The 21,450-nt window shown below is 34.6% G+C and overlaps 4 protein-coding genes and 1 long non-coding RNA gene across 7 annotated transcripts; 3 read left to right on the forward strand and 2 right to left on the reverse strand.

Annotated features, from left to right (window-relative positions):
* Positions 1-210: 210 nt before the first annotated feature.
* On the forward strand, positions 211-6,688 carry LOC118033062 (uncharacterized). Its single transcript, XM_035037905.2, has 11 exons — positions 211-473; positions 565-784; positions 1,253-1,335; positions 1,450-1,550; positions 2,727-2,822; positions 3,035-3,088; positions 3,615-3,763; positions 4,736-4,853; positions 5,252-5,339; positions 5,760-5,992; positions 6,083-6,688. The coding sequence occupies exons 1-10, from the start codon at positions 335-337 to the stop codon at positions 5,957-5,959; spliced, it is 1,248 nt and encodes a 415-aa protein (XP_034893796.1). The 5' UTR covers positions 211-334; the 3' UTR covers positions 5,960-5,992; positions 6,083-6,688.
* On the reverse strand, positions 2,516-7,509 carry LOC118033070 (uncharacterized). Of its 2 annotated transcripts, none has more exons than XR_004684771.1 (4): positions 7,360-7,509; positions 4,699-4,920; positions 2,953-3,059; positions 2,516-2,812 (listed from the first exon to the last, which is right to left on the reverse strand). It is a non-coding gene; the product is annotated as an uncharacterized lncRNA (long non-coding RNA). The 2 variants fall into 2 exon arrangements; XR_004684772.1 differs by having other exon boundaries at positions 2,516-2,870.
* A 1,364-nt stretch (positions 7,510-8,873) lies between these two features.
* LOC118033051 (uncharacterized) lies at positions 8,874-11,464 on the forward strand. The gene is made up of 4 exons (XM_035037897.2): positions 8,874-9,023; positions 10,153-10,225; positions 10,305-10,360; positions 11,183-11,464. Exons 1-4 carry the CDS (start codon positions 8,983-8,985, stop codon positions 11,295-11,297), a joined length of 285 nt encoding a protein of 94 aa, XP_034893788.1. The 5' UTR covers positions 8,874-8,982; the 3' UTR covers positions 11,298-11,464.
* Positions 11,465-11,826: 362 nt separating this feature from the next.
* Positions 11,827-16,021, reverse strand: LOC118033035 (protein ABIL2). 2 transcript variants are annotated; one of them, XM_035037878.2, is made up of 10 exons: positions 15,746-16,021; positions 14,893-15,014; positions 14,435-14,517; positions 14,175-14,325; positions 13,306-13,405; positions 13,077-13,169; positions 12,887-12,983; positions 12,715-12,806; positions 12,415-12,536; positions 11,827-12,282 (listed from the first exon to the last, which is right to left on the reverse strand). In XM_035037878.2, the coding sequence occupies exons 2-10, from the start codon at positions 14,986-14,988 to the stop codon at positions 12,112-12,114; spliced, it is 1,005 nt and encodes a 334-aa protein (XP_034893769.1). In that variant the 5' UTR covers positions 14,989-15,014; positions 15,746-16,021; the 3' UTR covers positions 11,827-12,111. The 2 variants fall into 2 exon arrangements, with proteins under 2 accessions (XP_034893769.1, XP_073259764.1); XM_073403663.1 differs by lacking the exon at positions 15,746-16,021 and adding an exon at positions 15,175-15,708.
* A 3,182-nt stretch (positions 16,022-19,203) lies between these two features.
* On the forward strand, positions 19,204-20,490 carry LOC118033026 (protein RKD4). The gene is made up of 3 exons (XM_035037868.1): positions 19,204-19,262; positions 19,428-19,953; positions 20,329-20,490. Exons 1-3 carry the CDS (start codon positions 19,204-19,206, stop codon positions 20,488-20,490), a joined length of 747 nt encoding a protein of 248 aa, XP_034893759.1.
* Positions 20,491-21,450: the final 960 nt, after the last annotated feature.

Consider the following 21,450-nt stretch of genomic DNA (forward strand, 5'->3'; position numbering starts at 1 on the left):
ATTTCAAGAAAATAATCAAATATTACTTTAGTTATTCTATCAAGTTGTTAGTTTAACCACTGGTTGAAAAAGTAATGGCTAATAAATAGAAACAAAGTGATTAAGGGACTGAATTATGTATGAAGATTTACAGGGACTAGAAAATGAAATTTCCAAACATATAGGGACTAAGTGATAATTAACTCCCAAATAAATAAACCCCAACATCACCCAGTCATCTTCTTCTCTGTTTTCTCCTCTCTTTCTGGAACCTTGCAAATTCTTGTCCAAACTCCTTTCTGTCTTCCATTTGTGCTATATTGTACAGTTTGTGTTTGTATACGAAGCAAACACCATGCCTTTTTGTGAGGTACCTAAACAGCAGACCAGTTTAGATGATGCAGTTGATGCTGCTAGCAGCAGCAGCAGCAAAGGCATCAAAATCTTTTACAAAACTTATGGTCATGGCCCCACAAAAGTTCTTCTCATTATAGGTAATAACAATCATAAAAAAATAATCGTTCTTTTTCAGCTTTGAATTGGGTTTCTTTTATGGATGAATTGTGGATTGCTTGATGGGAGCAGGATTGGCTGGGACACATGATTCATGGGGTCCACAGATAAAGGGACTTACAGGGACAGAGAGGTCCAATGACGACTACGACGACGATAGAATGAGGACCGTTGATCCGAACTCAAGTGATAATGGGGGTTGTGGGTATGGTGGCAATGGTATTCAAGTTTGTGCCTTTGATAATCGTGGTATGGGAAGGAGTTCTGTGCCCACCAAGAAATCTGAATATACGTGAGTTTCCTTAGAGACTAATTTCATTGAATATTTTGTGTGGGTTGATTCAAGTTTGATGATTCTTTTATTGTGGGTCATTTGAATTTTGATTCATGTATCTGTCTTATGATTTCTTTTTGTAGTTTTGGTATTTTTTTCTGATCTGGGTTTTGTGTTTCTTGTGTTTTGCTTTCTTGAAGTGGATGTTGAAGCTCCATTTGCTTTACAACTTTCTTTTGAGATTTTTTTTTTTTATTTCGTTTGGTTATGAGAAAAATAGGAAAGAAATTGAATTTTATTGTTTAATAGTTGTGTAGAATCAGAGAAATCATATGTAATTTTAACCTCTCCATGTTGAAGGTTCATTAGTTGTTGATACTTGTGTTGCTTGGCAATATAATTGGTTGTTGATAAAAGAGCAGTTGATTGTTTAAGCAAAAGGCGTGTGGGATCCATTGGTTTTTTATTTTTAATTGCCGAGTGCAGAACAAAAATAATGGCAAAAGATGCAATTGCTTTGATGGATCATTTGGGTTGGAGAAAAGCTCATATATTTGGCCATTCAATGGGTGAGTCAGTGATTCTGAGTTTCCCATTTTTGTTATTGCCATTACTGAATGCAACTGAAATCAACTGCTCGCAACAACTGATTCCGAGTTTGGTTCATGTCACTGTTGAAACAGGTGCTATGATAGCTTGCAAGTTAGCAGCAATGGTGCCGGACAGAGTTCTATCTTTGGCATTACTTAATGTGACCGGTGGAGGTTTCGAATGTTTACCAAAGGTATTATATATCTTCATGTCGCTGCTCAGCTGTGCTGTCTTCATGTTTCTACGAACTCTTCAACACTAACTTAGTTCCCTCAAATTCACTCAATTCACATGTGAATATACTGCAGTAATAGGTGATAAGACGTGTATTTTCCAGAGTTTACTTGATAAGACGTGTATTTCATCTTCACTATGAAAACACTAATTGGATGTTAGTGGGGTCGGACATGGCCACTTTTTAAATTATTGCTTGACTGTGGATCAACTGGCTAGTTAATAAACGCTTCTGTGCATTAATCACATCAAAAGTCACCATGCTCGGCCTGCAACTTGGCACCAGAACGGCCTGTTCTATAGGTGAGAAAAAAAAAAAAACCGAACTTGTTTTGGAGGTGATTTGTGGATTTGGTCCTCCAATCGTCTGATCTATTAACATAAACATCATAGTGTTTAAGATTGATACAGGATTAGCTGCTAACAGAAATCAACTGATTAAGTTCCCAGCTACAACTTTTTGGCCCTCTGTGAACTTCTCTTTCCCGACCTAACCTAGTTTGAAGATTATCTTTTGTGCTACCGAGCCTTTGGCCTTCTGGGAAAATAATTTTTTTTAATGTTTTAACATTGGTATATTAAAACAATAAAAAAATATTAAGAAAAACATCAATTTGATGTTTTTTCAAGCCAAATGTATTTTTGAAACCGAAACATATTCAAATGTAGCTTCAAACACAAAAACAAACAATGTCTTAATAACGCTATTTGTAACGCTGTTTGTTAGTGTTGGATCTTCTTTTGATAATATTTGATAAGCCTTTGAGCTGCTATTGATCAATATATAAGGTTAATATTACATCATTGTGAGGTCACATAGAGAACTAGATCTTCTCTGGTTCTAGAATTGATTTGAGTGTTCTTGTTTTCACCATTGATGGAGATTGCCAAAGAGGGGTGAAGAAAATATAGCAGTCTCAGTAGTTTCTCGTGCTAATGTGCACTTGGAATCTCTATTATCAGAATTCACTTCACATCCATTAGTTTTGTAAGCTCTCACCCGCATTTAAAGCTATTTGGTTGTCACCAGCCATAAAGTGCATTTTTCTTTTCCGAGAACCAGAGGGTATTGTCTTTTCTATTTTAAAATTCGAGTCATGTGATTAAAAAATGATGATTTTTTTGTATCTTGCAGCTTGACAGTCGAACAATATCTGTCGCTATCCGTTTCTTGAAGGCAAAAACTCCTGAGCAAAGGGCTGCAGTTGACTTAGACACCCACTACACAAAGGTAAATGATGAGAAGCAGACCACGAATTTGGGTAGCTCTGGAGAAATTCTGTAAAGAGGCTTATAGCTACTTTGCAAAATGGAAAGAAAAGCGTCTTTAAAAAGATCAAATGGAATGTGCAAAGACGAACCTGGCATGTTTACTCTCTGATAGTGTCTCGAGTCAGTTTTGTGACTGCAGGAACTCACATGATGTTTATTTCTGATCTGCAGGAATATCTTGATGAGCACGTTGGGTCTAGCACAAGAAGAGCAATTCTGTATCAGGTATGAAAAACGTGATAATCTTAAACCTTAATATTTGTTCTTTCTTTCCTTGTATTTACAGTAAGAAGTTGCTAGGCTTTGCTTCTTTGGAGTGTCTGATTTTCTTATAGTATATTGATGGGTGCATACTAACACCATAGAAGACCATAGAACAAAACAACTAAGAAATTTCAGATAATATCAACCATGTAAGCAACGGCTGCAAACTCAGCATCCTTTGGTTTGCATAAATATTACTGAATTAAGCTCATATCTAGCATTTTATCAGGAAGGTGACCTAAAAGCACACATTGACATCCATAGATGTGACTATCATATACATGCATGTTTCCCAGCTTCTAGCGAGTTATGATTGCAGTGAAGTTTCTCCTCAGAATGCGACTAGGACTAGCCTCAGGTTTTCAGCTCTCAAAAAAATTTATATGAGACCCTAGTTAATTTGCTTGTGACTGTGTAACTTGTATTGACCTTCCATTTATTACACAAGTATGTCTCTCGCTGGACCTTAAAAAAAAACATGTTGCAGGAATACGTCAAAGGTATATCATCAACTGGAATGCAGTCTAGTTATGGTTTTGATGGTCAAGTCAATGCTTGCTGGACGCATAAGATGACACGAACAGAAATTGAATTAATCAGATCTGCTGGATTTCTTGTATCAGTCATACATGGCAGGTAATAGTGTTCTCTATCTTATTTCCGTGGAATACACGATTTCTGCCAAATCACTAATTTAATATTATTCCTTTTACCTATACATTGTATTTTAAATTTTTACTATGCAGGCGAATGAAATATACAAAGCTACTAACTCATTAGAAAAGAACATGTTTGAAGAAAGATTGTGTGAAATGGTGCACTGAAGCACAGCGAATTCTTACAAAATTATGTTTTCATGTGGTTTCATTGAGATGAATTAAACAGCTTTTCATTTTATCAATTACTTGAGTGGAGGATAATATGATTCATAAAGTTAGAAATCTGTCTTGGTCTAGTAGTATAAAAGAAGCCAAAATGCGGAAGGATGCAATGCAAGTGAGTGGGTCTATCATGCAGAAAATACTTGGTCAAAATCATGTTTTCTATATGCTGTCAAGCATCTGAGTATTCAGTACATAAAAAAACCTTCCCAAAATGTAGAAATGACATTATTGATCGATGAGTTGAGAGCAGTCAAAAATCAAAGAACCATCGACAGATAATGAGTTTCAGGCTCTGATTAGTATTTTTCTGATATTAAATTATTTTTAAGACAATTTGCAGATGCAAAAACATTGTATTTAACAAGGCAATGAATCATTTTCCATGTTTCATGTCATCACATTTCAGAACACATATCTCAACTCTTTAAAGATCAAAAGTCAAAAATATACTCTAGCAGCATACTTGACAGTGTTTTGCCAATGAGTTCTGGAGCTTTATAGAAAGCTTATTTGGTAAATAGCCAGTCTGCCGTCTTTGGTAGATTCTTTTGTTTTTCTTAATGAGTGGTAGCCCTAGGTGAATACGTTAGTAGATTCTTGGTATTTACGTATCAGAAAAGAAGATGAATATTTTTTGTCATGTGTAGTAATGATATACCATAAGGACTACATCCTTGAGTGCTTTACCTGCTTATGACTGATTTGAGGTGCTCGGAATGGATAGGCATGATATCATTGCTCAAATATATTATGCGAGGAGGCTTGCAAAGAAGTTGCAGCCTGTTGCTAGATTGGTTGATCTCCACGGCGGGCATCTAGTGAGCCATGAAAGGACCGAAGAGGTATTCCTGCTATCTTATATAGAAACATGGCATGAAAGCTCCATTGCATTATGGAGCGGTGTTTGTTCTGCAATAAAGAATTATTGTTATTTTAGGGTAACACATGTATATATGACATTGATTGAGAAATATTTTTTTCCTCCCTGGTGAAACTGGAAATATTATAACATTGCACTTGATTAAGAACAATAGTAGATGCATATGTTGCTGTGTAGAAGGATGTGGCAAGTCCATGAATCAATCACAAAAATGCTTAACTTTTTGTATAAACTAACAAAACTATGAAATATTTCACCACCGGCAGAAGTACATCACAGAAATTGCATTCTGCGGTTTATTTAATTATGTTACTATGTATAAAAATCCAAGTATTTTTTTTTTTTTTTTTTTAATTTCAGGTCAATCAAGCTCTTTGTGACCTGATTAGTGCTTCGGAAAAAAAGATGAGCCCACATGTTTGGACCAATTTTCCCAAGGAAAGCTCTCGTAAGTATCCACATTCAGTAAGGGTTTCTGTTGGGTGTTAGCAATGGCTGGGATTGCCACCATGAGCATGCTGTAGTATATATTTCCCCTTTTCTTTTCTGTGAATGAGGAAAGAAAAGGGAGATCGTCCGCAGGACACATTATTTCAAATCCATGGATTCCTGGCCTGCACCATCCTAACTTCTCTCCTAAAAGGAATGCCTATCTCTTTGGCAACGAAAATTTGAGCATGTTTTTCATTAAAGTAGTTCAAAATAGAGAATGTGCATCAAGAAACTTTCCTAAATGGATGCCTCTAGCGGCTAAAATCTGGTGGAAGAAAGGATGATTGGATCTATACATGCAAATACCATACACTGCCATTCTTTTTTAAAGTCATGAGCTAATATTTTCTGGCTGCTTTTTCCCCTTCTTGTCCAGGGTGGTCAGAGAAAGGATCATTATTGGGTAAAACACGTGTAGAGGGTGAAACCGACAACATCTGCTCAACAGTTTGTGTCATCGAAAAGCTGCATCTAAGCATATCATATGTCTTCGGTCTCTTTGTGTTCATGTTTGAGTATATACAAAGGGCCATAAGAAGTCGGCATCCAGCCAGGGTTGGATCTTCCCTCACATAAGCTAATAGTCAATCAAATCCACCATTTTTAGAGGTAATTTCATAAGATTTCTCGCTCTCTGATCAAGGCATTCTTCTGCAAAGGGGAAAAACTTGAAACATTTCATTTCTGTTCATTTTGCAGGGTTTATTGACTTGCGACCCTTGTGGCGTGGCTCTATGTGACCATAACTGGGGAACTATACATTCAAAATAAAGAACAACAAGGCCAAGCAGACCTTGTTATGACATAAATTAACATCATGATTCAGGAGGCTGTATAAAGAAACCTGAAACCACCATCAAGGCATATCTCAAGCCCTTGGATTTTGTTCACAAATAACAATGTTATTAATAAATTGGTTTGGGGTGAGCAAAGACCTCAATGGAGAAGTCACAACAAGTGACCCATTTTGGCTTTGTATACCAGCAGCAAATCATTTTTACTGCTTACCCCTTCTGAGAAAAAAACTTGCCATCCTTTCCCGTGTTTTTATGTTGCAAACAGATTATTTCTTGAGTATATTATTATATCACAAGCACAACTATGTAACTAGAAGAAAAGGCTGGCCTAGTTGGTCATGTATTCTGCAATGGCCATGGCAAGTCTTTTTGAGAAGCATCGACCTTCTAAACTCTACATTTAACAAAAGCATCATGATATTGCACAAGAAAAGTGATAAAATTAGACATGGAGTGACTGCTCCGTTCATAAGACAAGTAAGACAAGGCAAACGCAAACCGATAGAGACAAACATCCAATTATACAGAGAAAAAGATTATTCTCAGGATCATTTGACAGTGAACTCACGGCTAATTTTGAAGACAAATTTCCCGCCCACACTAGCTGCTAAAGCATGCCTAACTACTAGTTATCACCACCGCATAATTAAAAAATTGATTGCAAGAAAATTATGTCCGGCAACTATTAGTTATAAGTGATTGACACGGCACAAATCTCGGAACCCTAGTTGAACCAAAAAAAAATCTAAAAGTTAAAAAAATACAGTTTTTGACTGGTTTTTCTAAGGTGTCATGGTGCTTTAACACCTAGTCAACCTCTCCCTATTTTTGTGAAATCCGCTAGAGACGCTTTCGACATGACCGAGTTGAATAACAGTGCTACTAGTAATTCAAGAAAAGGGAACAGCCGCAAACAAGATTTGGATTCAGACCATTTGATCGTCGTATGCACTTAAGACTTCTTAATCATCAATAAGTTTCTCACCAAAAGCATATGTTAATTTTAGAGAGAACGAACTCTAGCTAGTATTTCTTTGTAGATATTATAAAAGAAAGACCCTCTAAAACTTATGGTGAGTGCATGATACAAACATGTAGACAAAACCTCCATGCATGCCCATAGGTATAAGCTTATCTCATGAGAAGACGAAAACAAATCAGAGGATTTATGTGCTGTACCTGTTGAAAAAGAGCTTGGTGGATGAAACTTGTTGCTGAATCCTGGAATGAAAATTGCAGCTGTGAGCAGTGAGCGTATCTTTTGGTTAGGAAGCTGAGCTTGGAAGAAAAGAAAGAACAGAAAGAGTAATAAATACAATTTAATAAATTACAAGGCAGAGGGACCCGTCTTATCAAATATTCTGCTGGAATATCCTTTTATGCCCTTTCCACAATTTAACCTTCACAAGTTTCCTCACTTTTGTGTCCTTTCCTTCTCGGCACTTTGGGAGGCTCGAGTGAATAATTACTTTGATAATGTAGTTGCAATTATATTTTTTTTTTAAAATTATTTTTTATTTAAAAAATATATTAAAATAATATTATTTTATGTTTTAAAAATTATTTTTTGATATTAGCGCAATAAAATGATGTAAAAATATTTAAAAAATATTAATTTGAAATAAAAAAAAATTTAATTTTTTTTTAAAAGTACTTTTAAAACGCAAAAGGCCAATCATATTGTTTTTTTAAAAGTGTCATCTCTATGAAAAAAATTACTTGATATATTTTTAGTAATTTTTATAATTTTAATATATTAATATTAAAAATTAAAAAAATTGTTTTTATATATTTTCAAATAAAAATTATTTTTTAAAAAAAAATATAAGACCACAATATCATAACATTATTTAATGGTTAAAAAATCATGTTTCTTTTCTTGATTTTTTTAGATTTAAATCTTAGAGTATGTGTTTAATTTTATTTTATTGAATTTCATTAAGTATATCATATTAATATGAGGATGTAGTTTTGAAATTTATTAAAATATGATGTATTTTTAAATAATATATAAACCAACTTAAAATTATCGAATAAAAACAAAATTTAAAATTTATTAAAAAAAAACAACCTAGTCTTAATTAACTATTTAAAAACACTTATTATCCTAGGATTAAAAAAAAATCAGACTCTTAATTGGGTATAAATTCTACATGGGTCTTAGAAAAACTTTCCAATAAAGTATAATTTTGTCCTTATTGATTTATCATCAATGTTCCACTTTTGTTTCTATAGTTTATAATTTTATAATGTCACTCTTATAGTTTTAAAAAAATTTCAGTCTTGTCCTTTATAATTTGTTACAAAAACAGATGTAACTTTTTTCGTATCTTTATTTATTTATTGTTTATTTCCCTTTTTTTTTTCCCCTTTCAAACCCCTAATAATATCTTATAAGACACTTAAAAACCTATAAGAAAAACTACAACATCAAGGATGTCATTATTACTTTTTTGGAAGGTAAGATTGGGAGAATTAAAACTATAAAGATAGAAATAAATCATATTTTCTCATCCTAATTTTTTCATACCATTAAAATAGAAAAAGGAAAAAAGGAAAAAAGAAATAATGTGTCCTTCACATCCTTTCTCAAGGGTAATTTTGTCCACACAAATAATATTGCATCCAAATCATTAAAAATAAAAACTACATCGTATTATATAACAACTAACAAGCCCCCCTTACCTGTCTCTCTTAAGACATGAAACGGCACCGTTGAATAATTATGGCTAAAATTCATAGTTCAGTTGTGAAAACTGATATGAGGGTGTCAAAGCCAAGTCATTACTGCAACATCAAGTGATGGCTGCTGCTGCTATGGATGCCCAATGGGATTTCAGCTGGTACTTTCTTTATCTTTCTCTTTATTTACCAAATCCCTTTTGTGTTTCACTGCATTCTTGTTCTGTGTCTATAGTTTCTTGGAGTTTTTTTTTTTTTTAAGTTTCTTTATCTCAATACATCTAAAGTCATACTTTTCATCAGCAAATATCTTGTGTATGTGTGTGTCTAGTCATGATATTTTTTTACTTTTCCATTTATTGGCTTGAGGATTGATTTGGGTTTTTTTCATATGTGATGTTAATTGTGTAAAGTAAATAAAGACTCAATCTTTAGTGTTGTCTTCTATGGATAGTTTTGAATGACATGGTTTGTGAAGTGATTCTTTCTTGTTTGTGGGTTTTTTTAAAAAAAAAAATTGATTTGTAGTGCAGAAATTATATCAAAATAGCTAAAAACTTGTGATTTATAGCTATCAGTTTTTGAGTTTTACCATTGGTGCTGAAAGTAGGTCAATATGCTGTTGCTTGAAGTAAAGTAGCAGAGGACATTAGTCTTGATTCTTTCCTTTTCTTTTTGGTTTGCTGTCCCTTTTTGTGATTTTGATTTTATCAATTTAGCTGTATGAAAGGAACTTGTTTTGAAATTGAAGGAATGTAGAAGAAAAATTAGTTTTTTTCATTTTTAACATGCTGGATCTATAACTTTAAAGTAGGTAGATTCCATCTTTGTAGAAATTATAAGCAAACAAACGCAGCCTTTTGACTATAATTAGTAAGATATTTAAGTTTTACCAATGCAAGGCTAACGTGTTATTAGCTATTATCTTATGAAAATGAAGTTGCATCATCATAATTAGCTTATTTATGCAAAATTTCAAATTCTGTATTGTGGTTTGTGAAGCTTTTGATACTCAAGAATTAATTAGTTAAACATGTTTAAAGAATGTGAGCAAACAGTACTATAATACTGAGAATATCAGGCAATGCTTATAATTTTGATGAATGAATTCACATAGAAAAGAATCTATATGCAAGGAAATATGATGAATTCACAGAAACTGTTTTGTTGACATGCTCTATTAAGTGCTTCTGTTCACAAGGCATCAATTGTAGTGATTGGTTCATTTACTTTTGAGAATTTCTTTTATAAATCACTGTTTGATGTTGTGGAGTAAATTGTCTTCTGCAGTGACTTCGAAGTAGATTTTGGGTCTGAGGAGAATGCTTCTATAGTATATGCAGCATTAGCTGTTGATAAGGAGGTGAAGCAGTCGCTTAGTTTCATCTCTGCATTGATTGTTGTTTAGTTAGATCCTTATTTTTCTCTTTTTCCCAATGCAGCTGCAGCCTGATAAAGTGAAAAGGCTGATGTCGGTCTCTAATGGGAAATTGTCAGTGTAAGCATGTTTCCATGATGATGGTTAGCTTTTATCAGTGCTTGCTTTCTGTTTAATGTTTGAATCTAATGGATTCTCTAGGATGGCAAGAATGAAATGTTTTTCAAAATTTTGTGATGGTGATATACTGATTTTAACCTTTGCTTTGAATCTCATGCAAGAGAAAAACTGTTATCCCTTTTCTTATACTTGTTGCCAATAAAAAAAAAAAGTTTCTTTGTATACAGCCAATTGATAATCCAGTTTCTTTTTTTCCCCAATCAAGATCGCGCTTTTTAGACTACTTCATTCAGCCCTTTAGGCATAATATTCATGTGTTTCTGCATCACACACGCTTATTATAGCATTTATTTATTATGTATTTTTCTGCCTCTTGGAAATTGTTGATGAAGCAGGAATTGGCTCAGTTTATTGCTTGGAAGATGCAAATAAAAGAACTGTCCCCTTACAAGTGTGATCATGAACCAATCTGCTATACTCATGCATGCTCTAACCCTACCTCCACTCTAATCCTACATCTTCCATCACTCCAGCTGGCCCATAATGCCTATCGCAAAATACAACAATAGCCTGACTATATATTGTTTTTTAAGCAATTAAATCACACCATTATTCTTTCTTTAAAAACAAAAAAAAAAATCTGTAAATTAGCTATCCTCCCCTTCCTACCTTTAGTTGTTTACCTTTTTTCCAGTCAAGGGTGTGTTTACCTGGTGTCTGTGAAGTATCTATGTACTGCATGCCTTTCCCTTGTATCAAATTGCCTAATACCTTACAGTTTGATTTGCCCTTCTAATGATCTGTTTTTTGATGTAATGATAGGCACTTTGAGGCAGTTGAGGCGAGATTTCTCCGAGCATCATTTTCTGCTTTTGTGGATGTCCTCACGCTCACAACAAAAACAATTGAAGAATTTGGAAAAGGAATGGCATCATGACATGTATTAGTATTCACGAAGTTTTGTAGAATGTCTTGTGATTTTAGTCCATTACAGAATTTTGACAAGCTTTGGTTTGAGGTGTTAATTTGATCATGACGGATTATTATGCTATTGTCTCAATATGCACAAGGCATTGTGTTAAAGAAGAATTTAAAGATACTAAATCAAGTAGTTATTAGGACATAATAACAGGCTCCACACCACCCACCGCAGTCATTTGATGTATTTTTTCAACCATGTTTCAGGCATCATTGTATAATTCACCCCCAGCATAAGCATTCCAATTCCAGCCTATTCTGTTTTGCTATGCATAAACCGTGATAATTTTTGCAAATGTCGTCCGAAAAGACATGGCCAGGCTCACATGCCAACAAAAAGACAACCAGAGAAAATTGTGAAGATTACAAGGTATAGAAACCCAAGAAAGTAAGAGACAGACAGGGAATATATATAATTCAGTGACCAGCATGGATACCAAGCCAAATAAAAAAACTACATGCAACTCATTAGAGATAGCAACACATAATTTTGAAAATAAATAATCAACCTCCTTTTCTTTTCTTCAAGGATAATTAACCTTGGTGAAACTCAACAAAATCCATTACTGTAGGATGATCGTCTACTGGTACACAAAATAATATTACACTTGAAAGGACTTTTACTTGACAATATTATCTACTGCTTGGTGGGGGGAAAAATCAACTGTATCAAGTACAGAGTGGGTATTGAAAAATAGAAAAACTGCAGGTTCATGGTCGTTGCTCATTCCTTGTCTCCTCCTTTAGCTTTTTTGTCCTCATCACTTTTACTCTCAATATTCGTCCAGGTAAGTATATAGCATTTCATCTTTCTTTGATTTGCGCCGGCTAAGTAAGGCTTTGAGGAGACGCTTACTTTTGCTGGGATATTGTTCAATGTCTTTGGTATTTTCCTTTTCAGCCTGGAGACGCATGGATGCTGATTTTCGAGGCTCGGAAGGGTACTGCAGAACAGAACAAAAATTCAATGATTTTGTGCTCAAGGTAGATGATGATGATTATTATTCTAGCTTGAAGTGGCAGTAATGCTTAAATCTACAAATTTTTCCAATGAAATATTATGATGGTATACACACCCGTTTTTTGGCAGGAGCAGAGCTTGGAGTGGTAGGCCTACTTGTATTTGGAGTTGTTGACCTACTTGACACAGAACCAGAACGCAAGAGTGGAAATCGATGCGGTGAAATGCTTCGCTTATCTGATTTGTGAGTAGGCATCATCAGTTAAAGATCCGCACCAGTATAGAAGCATTGTGAGTTTGAAATTTTCTTCAACAGTAGAATGTAACTAACATGATTTTGAAAACTTCCCATGGAAAAGAAAGAAGAGAGAATGAACTAGGTTTCAAAGTATGACAATACAGAAAGCAAACAAACCTAGATCTTTTTTGGGCATGGTAGATGTAAAGGAAAACGTTGCAGATCGTTGTGGAGGAGGTCGTGGAGAAGGTGATGGGGAACGTCCCTTTCTGCATGGAATGCAACTTTACATTAGCATATTCTAACTAAACAATCACAATAATTTGAAGATTTAAAAACCATTTCATACCTCATTGAATTCACCAAAGATGTCGGGGTTTCCCTGGCTGAAGATGTCGGGGTTTCCCGTGCTGATGATGGGGCTTCTCTAATTGTAGCTCGAACAGCTTTGGTAACACTCAGATGACAGAACATTCAAATTTTGATCCAAAGCTACAAATACACAATAAACGATCCATAATAAAAGCAAGGCACCCTACCATTCCTAAATTGATGCCAATCATCTTCATCATCTAGGCTGCACCCTTGGTATTTTGATTTAGTGCGGATGGCACCATGCATAGTCTCCCCAACTGAACATGAACCAAAGAGGATATTTACTTTACATCTCCGAATCCAGATAAGGGACAAAAGGTGCTAAAGAAAAGTCCGTGGATGTGTATATATATGCAGGGAATAAAAGAATGAGAAAAAGGATAAGGTCATTGCCTGGCAAGATGTACCGCTTATGGTACTTTGGAGTGTCAATCACCAGTGACTGTTGTGAGATGCCCTCATGATCGATGTACTCTTGACATGTCCGTAATCTCTACCATACCATGTTGGAGGAAAGAGATAAAAAAGAAGTCAGTAAATTGGAATTGTTGCCATCCTTCAGTTATAACTATAATTAGAAACATATTGGTGTTTTATCTATAGAGCAATCATCATTGCACAATCTGTCATCATACAAGAGGGGAATCATAGGAGCAAGAAAAGGCCCTCTACTACTATACCTAACATATGTTCCAAGTAATTCAATTACAAATATAGTTTTCCATCTCAAGCTCCATAGACAAGGTACATTATCAATTAAAACCTTAGGCAAGCAACCATATACCTAAAATCCAAACATGTGTGTTTGTGTTATGAAATTCAAAAAAGAGTCCTTAAGTGCATCAAAATCCTAGTGATACTCCATTTTCGGATTCAATCAGTTTAACATTATTCATCATTCTGCAACCATGAAAGCAATTAAGCTTTATAGATGCCATTTTTTTTTCTGTTCGTATTTTTAGTCATAGAGCAATCTAATCCTAAATCATGTCTAACTAAGCACAAAGTCAAACTGTTCTAGACAACCAGCCTAGCCTTGTTTCATCACTGAGGCTTTTCATTGCTGAGAAGGCATTTTTTCTCTCCCTCTCAAATTTAATTTTCTTGAATGCAGGACTGTTAACTTCAAAGTAGATTCCCTATTGGTGCCTCAACAACTTATATTATTAAGATCAGGTCATAAGTGATTATCTTTAGAAGATCTCAATCACAACGGAATCCAAACTTACCAACATTTTACCAAAAATCAATTTCATGCGTACCTGTTCAATGCAACACACGCGAAACTCTGTTCCAGAAACTTCATCAACTTTCTCATCCAAGAGATCATTAACCTTGTATGTCACAGAACCCAAATGGTCCACTGTATTCACAAGAGCTTTGATGGCATAATCTTTCAATGTTTCCACCACTCTGCATGGACAGGAGATTTTCATTTTTTAAGGGCGAAAGAATAAAAAGAAAAATTAACCTCTGTAGTTGAGACCATCATCCATGGTAAATCAGAGCAGCAGAAACTCACATCTGTTTTTGGTCATCATTTGTGTACGATAATTCAAAATACTCAGCTGCCGAGTATAGCTGACTTCTCAGATTCTTCAAATCCTGATAGACACACAACAAGTTAGCAAACTGCAAGACCCCAGTTTATACAGCCTTATTGTGAGCTACGAATATTCTGCCACCACTCAGACTATATAAACTATAATAGTAGAATGGTGACCATGTGAATGTACACTATCATCCACAAGGCTTGACTACAAATTGAAAATTTCACTGACGAGGCTTGTATATTGGCTGAATGTTAGAACCAATAATGACATGATGCTACTTAGACTTGAAAATAAATGCAACATACTGAGACATACCACCTCTTAATCATGGGGAAAAGTAAAACCTGGGAAATGAAATCTAAGATGCCTTAAAGATACATTGACTCGCTAGCTTAGAGACTAGCAAATCCAATGTATCCTAAAGTACCTTCAGACTATCAGAGAAGAGCAAGCTCTGCTGCATAGAAACCTCGTCATAGTTTGACGCCTCTCTAGAGAGAGAAGATGCAGTCATTGTACCCATGAAGGAGATAGGTCCTCTTAGTTGCCCTGCAGCAATGTCAAGCTAAGAAGTGAGCACTCACATAAGTCAGGAGCAGGAAACAAACAGCAAACCCTAAATCATAAGTCTGCTTTCTGTTTAGGACCCAAAATCAGAAACCAATTAAAATACTAAAAATTGTGATCCAGTGCGAGAGAAGGATCATACCCAAAAAAATTTAAAATTCAAATTCCCTGAAGTATCACAGAGAAGAGAGAGAGAGGGAGAGACAGAGAGACAGGAACTCTCATTCACAACAAGCCACAGCTAAAAAGATACCAAAAGCATCTATATTCCAAACAAGATTTCAACATAATTAAAACCAACAGTATAAGGCAGACAGTACTCGTTGCAGGTTGCACATTTCTGCAACTACACAGACAAAGCACAAAATTAAAAAAACATTACAGTAAACACTCAATTCCCTCATAAATACAACTTGCAAGAAAGCTCATTTTGTCTGAATCTTCACCAATACTCTAATGATATCAATAATTAAATATAAGCACATGAAAAGTAAGTGACAACCAATCCTTAAGAATAACGAAAGTTGAAAGTTTTTGAATACTTCACAGGAAACCCCATGAATATCAAAGTTTTGAACTTTACAAATCCCTCAACTAATCAAAACAGCAACTTTAACAGTTTCTGGGCCAGTTTTAACCTTGCCCCTAACATTTTCTCATGAAACAAACAGAAAAAAACACCGGGTTTTGTGTATGAAATTCAGATGACTAACCTGATTGTGAAATTATCACAAGAAGATGCAAACTTTTGGCTTTTTTGTTAAGCTGGGGGGCTATAAACCAAAACCCATTTGCCTCAATTCAAATTTTAGGAAGCAGCAGCAAAGTATGAAAGTAAGGGAAGTAGTAGGCTACAGATAAGGACACAAAGAAGCGAAAGTAAATTGTCAGAGAACACTGTGTGTGTTTGGTAACAGATTTTTGACTAAACAGACAAAAAAGGACAACTTTAGTATCAAAAAATGGAAAACAAAGGAGTTGTAGAGAGAAGGGGGGGGGGGGGGGAGTCGAAGACGGGCATTAAGGTTAGCACGTCTGTGTGAGGGGTGGGGGCTTCTTAGGTGACTTCAAGGCACAAAATTTTTAGTGCCTTCTCTTTTGATTATGAAAAATTTTAAAAAGATAAGAATAAGAACTACAATTTTCACAAGATGGAGAAGATATTGTTTTTTTTATTGCACAATATCATGGATTCTAATTTCAAATTAATTCCATAACATCTCCCTATCTTCACATGAGATTTACTAACAAAGTCACTGCAATATGATGACTTGAACACATGCAATAAATCCCCTTGTGCAAAGCCAGCAATTCCGGGGCAATATTTTACTTTTTTCTAGGTTTATAAGCCTTGCCACTCCAACCCCATTTCTCATCATTTGGGTTTAGGTAGGACCCATTACGCTCTTGTCTTTGTTTGTTTGGTCTAAAGGGTCATAACCACACTACCCTACCATGCCTCCACCTCAAGATTGCATGACCCTACAAGAAGCAAAAGGCCCCGAAGAGAAGAGAAGAGAAGAAGAACATGTAGATAGATGGATTGATGGGTAGATTTTAACCGTTGAATTAACCTATCATCGTCCACAATTTATTTGTTTCTGTAACAAGTAAACTCTCTTTCCTGCAAAACCCAGCTTCTGCTTGGAGTTCTTTATCCATGCCCTTAAAAGGCACGCTTGAATGTCACAGTGCTGCTCTGCTACCTTCTCAGCAGGACGTAACCCGTGACCATCCTTCTCCCTTCCTAATGGTTTCACCCACGCGCCCCAAGTTCTTGATCGTTAATGGTGATTACATTTTCTAAATTTGTATCTAATGTCACCTTGTCTTTTCAATTAGTTTATTTAAAAATAATAACTTTTATCTTATATGTGGAGAGCATGAGCTCCACTTTCTTGATAGAAGAGTGGGGATTCTGCTGTCCTGTCCGCAAAAACGTGACCTTGATGTCACTCATTGCAGGCTGGCCATGCCCTTTATGAAGCCAAAGCAGCAGCGGATGCTATCATTTCACTTTACGAAGTCTCCAAAACAGTGGCACCAATCATTATTCACACCCCAGATTTCTCTGGCCAACTCCCAGCATCCATCACCCTCTATAGACCTCCACCATCGTAAAGATCAACTAGTAACCAATGCCATTGTAAGTTGGCCAATAAAAAACCAATCTTCCTCTAAATCAAACGTCTAGTAACCTTCCATAGAAGATTTGAGCTTTCCCCAACAAAAAACAAGAAGAAGAAACTGAGCTAAAATGATAAACATAATTGTAGTTATGCACACATCCAAATTATCCATGGAACACATGTTAAGCGCCAAATTTACCTAAATGAGCCTAGTTGTACAATCATTACGTGTTTATAATGAACTCATAGTAATTGAATCTAACTTAGATCAATTTTTTTAACATCTATGTTGTGCTAGGAATGGGTGAGCCGGAGCTAGGATCGACCCATTGAAGTGTAGGGCATTGATCTCAACTTCATGGAAAGCACGATGGATTTTAACACAGGAGATACTAGCACTTCATCTTTTTCAAATAGGTTTCCAATCCATGAGTGGACTTTGGGTATTATTTGATGTGCAAATCACTGCCGTGATTGGTGGCAATTTGGTGGGAACCCAGAAGGGAAAAAAAGTGGAATGATTGTCCCTTCTAGGCGAGCCTCGTGGGGACAAAACAAAGATGATTTTTCTTCGCACAGAGGACCTGAGACCTGTATGGACGGCGAGGAGGTCGCCTAGGGCAAGCCCAGGTGTGGCGGCTAGAGGGAGTCTTGGGTTCAGGCCTCCACTCAAATCTGACAAAGGTGGCTTGAGAAAGCCCAAGGAGATAGACATCAAAGTAACGGCGGCTTGAGCCATTACTTGCAGTGACGGCTGAAACCATAATTAGCATTTACTAATAATCTCCAAATCCCAGAAAAATTTAAGATAAGATGGTAATTATGAAACCTTAAGAGTGAATTTATGAGCCTTCAATCTCGTTAATCTCCATGTAACCTACTTTCATTGATAATTCTTTTTACCATCATGTGGTGGAGTTTCTTCTACCCATGCATGTATAGTGTTAGTACATTCGGTTAGTTGATATCTTGATTTGATGACTTGTTAATTTAAAATTAAATTAAAATTAGATTTTTTAATGTGTGATAGATTAATTTGCAATATAATTAAAATATATGTTATATTTGATTTGATTTTAAAAAATTAAATCATGATTATTATAAAAAAGTGTAATTTTTACTGAAAAACTTATGAAAATTGCTAAAACGTTTTTGAAACACCTCTTGTGAAGTAATCATTTGAGCTTTGAAGGAATCAAAGCCCTTTTTGGCTATACTTCTAAATAAATAAGATATTAATTTAAGAAAACCATGTTGAAAGAATTTTGTATTACATTAAAATAACTCACTCTTACTTAGCAATGCCTCGTTAATGAATTGGTGTAGGAATTTTTTTTTTTTTAATGATTTTCGATGACGAAAGATATCTTCAAATTGGATTACATGTTATAAAACCAAATATATAGAAAATCTCCTATCAACAAAAAAATTTTCAAAATAACTAATATACATGTTCTGGAACATAAAGTTCCATGAAATAAAATTATTATTTTGGGGATATTATTATAAGAAAATTACTTTGGCCTCATAATGTTCTTGTGTTCTTGTACAAAATATGTACAAAATGAATATATTATGGTGAAGAGTGTTTATTAAAAATATTTTTAAATTTATTTTTATATTTAATATTAGTATATATAACAAGATCAAAATAATATAAAAAAAATTAATTTGATATTTTTTAAAATAAAAACTAATTAAAAAATATTTTGAAAAACATAACATAAAAACAATATTCATGCGCCAAGCATTAAAAAGCTGTAAATGATTCTTGAAGAGTCATTAAATAGAGATACATCATGCAGCCCCCAAGAATGATTATTGGTAATTGTTAATTAATAAATGTGAGCATTAATTAAAAACAGTAGAATGATTTGTAACTCTCATGGACGTGCACATATTTCAATTAATCCATCTCTAATCTCCACCATAATTTATAACCCTCCTTAAACCCTTCTCCCATCAATCCCTCCCCCAACATTTCTTTTCCCTCCTTGTCTTTCTCAATGGATTCAACAAGGCATCAACTCATTGTTCCAAAAATGGAGAATCCACTCGACTTTGAGGCCTGGGTTCTTGATGATCAAGATATCTTCAACCAGTAAGATTATCCTCCCCCCCCCCCCCCTTGTCTTGTAAAAAATGTACTTCATCACTAATTTTAATCGTTCAATATATAATTTTATGCTTCCTTTTGTTCAGATTTTCAAGTTTACTTCTCATGATCCTTAATTAATCTTGTTAAATTTTGTTCATATGTTCACAGGATCTCGGAACTTCCCCCGTTGGAAAGCCTTTTCGAGCCGCTAAACTTGCCACCCTTTGTGCCCTACGACAAGAGCTTTAATGGGTTCAAAAACAATGAAGTTATCAACAATGATAATATATTTTCTGAGAGTTATCTTGATTCCTGGTACAATCAAGCAAATGCTATCGACACGAAGCCGGTGATAAACCCTAGCATCCATCCTTCTTATACTCTAAACCTTGACAACAACGTCATTAAAAGTGAACTGCTGCATGAAGTTTCAATGATGTTGGTCCAAGGTGATTGTGCTAGCTCTCCAAGCATGAGGGAAGAAGAAGAAGTTAGAAAGATGAGTGGGAGGAAGAGGACCGTTGGATTGGAACTGGAAGAAATTCAAAGGCATTTCAACATGCCAATCACTCAAGCAGCTAGGGAAATGAAAGTGGGGTTAACAGTATTGAAAAAAAGATGCAGAGAGCTTAGGATAATGAGGTGGCCTCACAGGAAGATCAAGAGCTTGACTTCTCTCATCAAAAATGTCAAGGTACGTGCATGACATATTGTTCTTGCTTTGATTAATTAATTAAAGAAGATTTTATTTATAACTATGTCTTCAACAGCATATAATTAGACCGTGTATAAGAATCTATGAACAGCGCATGCATAAGCGAAACAAGAATTCTAGGAATAGGGTTTTGGATATGGAAAAAAAATGGAGTAAATTTGAACATAAAGTAATTAATTAAGAAATTTATCCGAATTTTGTTTTTCTGTCGTTTTTTTACACCAAAGCTTAGTTTCTGATACCTGCTTAGCTGATTTTTAGTAAAGCTATCAAACTAATATAGAAAAAAAGGCAGATCCATAATTTTTTGAGGATTCAATATGATCTTGTACTGATATATGAGATGTGGTGTAGGAAATGGGGCTAAGTGAATATGAGGCGATCATGTTGGAGGAGCATAGAAGGCTTATCGAAGAACTGCCAGACTTGGAATTGACAGAAAGAACAAAGAAGCTGAGGCAGGCTTGTTTCAAAGCCAGTTACAAGAAGAGAAGGCTTTCGGCAGCTTATTCTTGATTTTCCTTTTTTCAAAATGACATTGTCTTTAGCTTTAATCATATTTTGTGACCTTGGAAACTAGGATCGTGCATGTGGGTGTGTTTATGTTGCCCTCTAGAAAAGGAAAATCTCATTATATCTGCACCAGTTAGGTTTTTTTTTTTTTTTTTTTGTAATTATGTTTTACATGAAGGCTTAAAAACCCTTAGTTAAATTTAATTATATTGCAATGCATTTCCAATATTATAGTTATTATCACAGATAGTATGATGAGTCAATTTTGAAATTTTATCGATTCACTTCTTAACTTAGGTCGAATCTAAAAAAAAATCAATAAGATATTGACTTAGTTAATTGGAACATTTTAATCTTTTAAAAAAATTGATTAATTCAGGTTAATTAGCCTCACTCATAATCAATACCTTGCTTTTATATAAACTTCTTATGGGTTTTAATAACTATGCTAATTATTGGAGAGAATCATCATGAAATAAGAAATTAGTCAATTTCAAATTGTTTTTGAATGAATGGATGAACATATGGTATGTTTGTAAATAAGATAGTTTATGTTTTTATGTGTTTTTTAAAAGCGCGCTTGCCTTTAAAAAAAAATCATATTAATTAATTTATTTATTTATAGTATATTTTTTATGATTTAAATATACTAATATTATTTTGATATATTTTGAAACGATAAATAGTTTGAAAAGTATTATATATTATAATATCAAATAGTTATTTAATAGATAATCATTCTAAATTTAGAAAAAATATAATCTTTGAGATCTTTCATTTGTCACCTAAATTTAGAAAAGCACCCATTTTGTAGTTATATTTTTTCTTCAATGTGTAGGTGTTTTTCAAGATTGAATGTCTCATCATATTCTAATTCTGTGACGGATGAGTGGACTAGCTTCAGAGAAATGGAGGGATAACATTTGTTTTATAACTCAAGATGAGAAAAATCATAAGCAAATG

The sequence above is a fragment of the Populus alba genome, chromosome 12 (genome assembly GCF_005239225.2).
Source record: "Populus alba chromosome 12, ASM523922v2, whole genome shotgun sequence".
NCBI lineage: Eukaryota > Viridiplantae > Streptophyta > Magnoliopsida > Malpighiales > Salicaceae > Populus > Populus alba.

Coding starts and splice junctions, on each gene's coding strand:
- LOC118033062 (XM_035037905.2), top strand. CDS start 335: ATGCCTTTTTGTGAGGTACCTAAACAGCAGACCAGTTTAGATGATGCA. Junction 1,336..1,449: donor TATATTTGGCCATTCAATGG/GTGAGTCAGTGA, acceptor CTGTTGAAACAG/GTGCTATGATAGCTTGCAAG. Junction 4,854..5,251: donor GCCATGAAAGGACCGAAGAG/GTATTCCTGCTA, acceptor TTTTAATTTCAG/GTCAATCAAGCTCTTTGTGA.
- LOC118033051 (XM_035037897.2), top strand. CDS start 8,983: ATGGCTGCTGCTGCTATGGATGCCCAATGGGATTTCAGCTG. Junction 9,024..10,152: donor GCCCAATGGGATTTCAGCTG/GTACTTTCTTTA, acceptor TGTCTTCTGCAG/TGACTTCGAAGTAGATTTTG. Junction 10,226..10,304: donor CATTAGCTGTTGATAAGGAG/GTGAAGCAGTCG, acceptor TTCCCAATGCAG/CTGCAGCCTGATAAAGTGAA.
- LOC118033035 (XM_035037878.2), bottom strand. CDS start 14,988: ATGGGTACAATGACTGCATCTTCTCTCTCTAGAGAGGCGTCAAACTAT. Junction 13,170..13,305: donor TAAGCGGTACATCTTGCCAG/GCAATGACCTTA, acceptor GTTCATGTTCAG/TTGGGGAGACTATGCATGGT. Junction 12,537..12,714: donor CATGCCCAAAAAAGATCTAG/GTTTGTTTGCTT, acceptor CTCACAAATCAG/ATAAGCGAAGCATTTCACCG.
- LOC118033026 (XM_035037868.1), top strand. CDS start 19,204: ATGGAGAATCCACTCGACTTTGAGGCCTGGGTTCTTGATGATCAAGAT. Junction 19,263..19,427: donor GATCAAGATATCTTCAACCA/GTAAGATTATCC, acceptor ATATGTTCACAG/GATCTCGGAACTTCCCCCGT. Junction 19,954..20,328: donor CTCTCATCAAAAATGTCAAG/GTACGTGCATGA, acceptor GATGTGGTGTAG/GAAATGGGGCTAAGTGAATA.